The sequence below is a fragment of the Octopus bimaculoides genome, chromosome 28 (assembly GCF_001194135.2).
Source record: "Octopus bimaculoides isolate UCB-OBI-ISO-001 chromosome 28, ASM119413v2, whole genome shotgun sequence".
In the NCBI taxonomy this organism is placed as follows: Eukaryota; Metazoa; Mollusca; class Cephalopoda; order Octopoda; family Octopodidae; genus Octopus; species Octopus bimaculoides.
The window spans coordinates 6,607,399-6,609,944 of NC_069008.1; the positions used below are offsets into that span (position 1 = coordinate 6,607,399).

At 33.0% G+C, this 2,546-nt stretch overlaps 1 protein-coding gene across 1 annotated transcript in view; it reads left to right on the plus strand.

Annotated features, from left to right (window-relative positions):
- The window catches only part of LOC106870251 (adhesion G-protein coupled receptor G2), a 16,775-nt gene extending 16,400 nt beyond the window's left edge, over nucleotides 1-375 (plus strand). Inside the window, exon 6 of the mRNA XM_014916270.2 lies at nucleotides 331-375. Within this exon, the coding sequence (XP_014771756.1) occupies nucleotides 331-375 (45 nt within the window). The remainder of the gene's footprint in view (nucleotides 1-330) is intronic.
- The last annotated feature ends 2,171 nt before the right edge of the window (nucleotides 376-2,546 follow it).

The following is a 2,546-nucleotide window of genomic DNA, read 5'->3' on the forward strand; positions in this document are numbered from 1 at the left end:
AGAGAGAGAGAGAGAGAGAGAGAGAGAGAGAGAGAGAGAGAGATGGACTGATAGATCCTTGTAAAATATTGATACAGCCATGTGCACCTTAAAAAGCATATAATAGTCCATCATTTTTATATAAATTTGCTCAGTTGTTCTGGAAAATATCCCTGAACCAATATTGCCCGTTTTCAATATAAATTTTGTTTAGCCATGCGTCTTCTGTAGAACCATGTTTTCATGTGTGGGAAAATAGTAGATTACGAAGCTACATAGAAAATAAAAGGGTCAGGGGTTATTGAGTTTAAAAAACAAATATTTTATATCGTTTTCTCGTTATGTTTACAGTTTCAAGCTCTGGTAATGAAAGAGAAGTTAAATCAAAAGAATTGACCAAATGAATGAAAATGAAAGAAAAATGTCTTCAACGATCATCTTTGATAATATTTCTCGTCTTAAACTAAATTTTCTTCTTATATTGCATGAAACATATTTCCCTATAAAGTAACTTTATTTTTTTACAATCAATAGAGCAATATGCAACTGAAAGACTGTATAAACTGCAATAACATCATTTAAGCAAATTTCTGTGCATTATTATTTGACTCTGACACAGAAAACCCGAACATTTTGTTTGATTTGAAATCTCTATATATTTTCTTCTAACTACCAATTATATTCTTTAATCCTTGAATTTTTGTCAATAAAAGATCAAATCTGTTTTTATTTTGTTTTTAATATAATCTATTTTATGAGTTAAAATGCTGTAATGATGCAATCTAAGTTTAAATAGAGCATGAACTGAGACACTGATTTCATCAGTTACTAAACATTCCACTAAAATGTGAAAACTTACAACACATATAATTGGGTTTATAATCATTTACTTAATTACTATTGATAAGTGTTTCAACTGTCGTTGACATAATTAATCTAGTAATGAACATTTCAGAAACAGCTTCATCACATTCAGAAAAGTGTATGTACTTCGGTCTTTGAACCTCTAACTTCCATAAACGTTCCACAAACAAGCATGCGAACCTGAATGTCTATAATGAAGCATTCTAACATTTAGTATCAAATAAGGTCAAGAAATTATTTAGCTTCAAAGTAAAAAGTTAGTGGAAATCACTTTAGAGAAATATAGAAAATCTTATCATTAACTTGTCAAGTGAGCAAATTCTATAGCTTATAGTTGTATCCGCACAAATGTTGGTTTGGTGTTTCACATATAAAATGGTTGGAGAATAATTTTAGAGCAAATCAGTTTTATTTAGAATATTCACAAAGATGGACGAGATTAGAACTCAGAATTCTGCAACTTGCAAGTGAGATTAGATGTGTGACACACGTGTTCAATCCATACCTAGAGAATTGACATAAAAACATTGCTGAGAATTAATGATGATAATCCACAAAGTATATCACCTACTTTGGATTTATATGAATTAGAACATTAAGGTAAATTAACATTTACTAGAACCATCGAATCATGAAGGAATCATGTTGTAACTAAAAGAAATAATATAATTATATAAACTATCAAAACTATTGGAAATTCTGTTGGTTTCATTAGTAAATACAACTACATGTAAACATCTTATTTAGTTAATACCATTACTTATGAAGCCTTTCATTTAAAAACGCCTGACATTGCTTTTTTTGTTTTAATAACTAATAAAAACAAGTTATTCCAAGGAAAATTCGAAGTATTATTTACTCAGACTTCCGTTTCCCATCGGATCTGTAATATTTTATTGCATGTAGGGCGGCGAGCTGGCAAAATCGTTACCACACAGGGCGAAAAGCTTAGCAGTATTTCGTCTGCGTTACGTTCTGAGTTCAAATGCCGCCGAGGTCGACTTTGAGATGACCCCGTTGGCCACCACTGTTTGACCTCTATCCTTTAGAAAGTAATGTAGCCCTTCTCCAAGTTTTCCTACTATGCCAAGATTACGCAGTTTATGACATATCATACTATGGTCGACTTTATCAAAGGCTTTTTCAAAGTCGAGATATATCAGGTCCACATTTGAGCTGTTGAGCAGCTCCTTTAATTACCAGTCGTAGTGTTGCAAAAATTGTGTCAGGCAACTTTTGCCTGGTTGAAAACCGTGTTAGTTGGCAAGGCATTCTCTTCAAGGAATGTAATTATTTGTGAATACACTAGAAGCAGAGATCCAGGGCATTTTCACCCCTTGTGGGATGGAGCACAATTTACTCCATGAAGGCATGTTTATAAGGTCGTACAGAGACTCTGCTTGCTTCTATTCATGCAATGATATACATGAGAGAAGGCGTTCTTCGAGCCATTCGATATTAGGGAGAATGAAATCTCTTGAAAGAAGTGTGTGAAAACTGTCATTAACGTTGGTTAACACTTCTCCCGTCTTTTTGAGGGTCTCTTAGAATGAGTACCCATGATTTGGGGCATCTGGTGGGTGATAAGTAGTACATATTAACATTTTCATCTTCTTAATGTGTACAATGAGTTTGAGTGTGACAGCGTGACTACAGGCATGATATCTTCCTGGATATTAGCACGGAATATATATATATATATA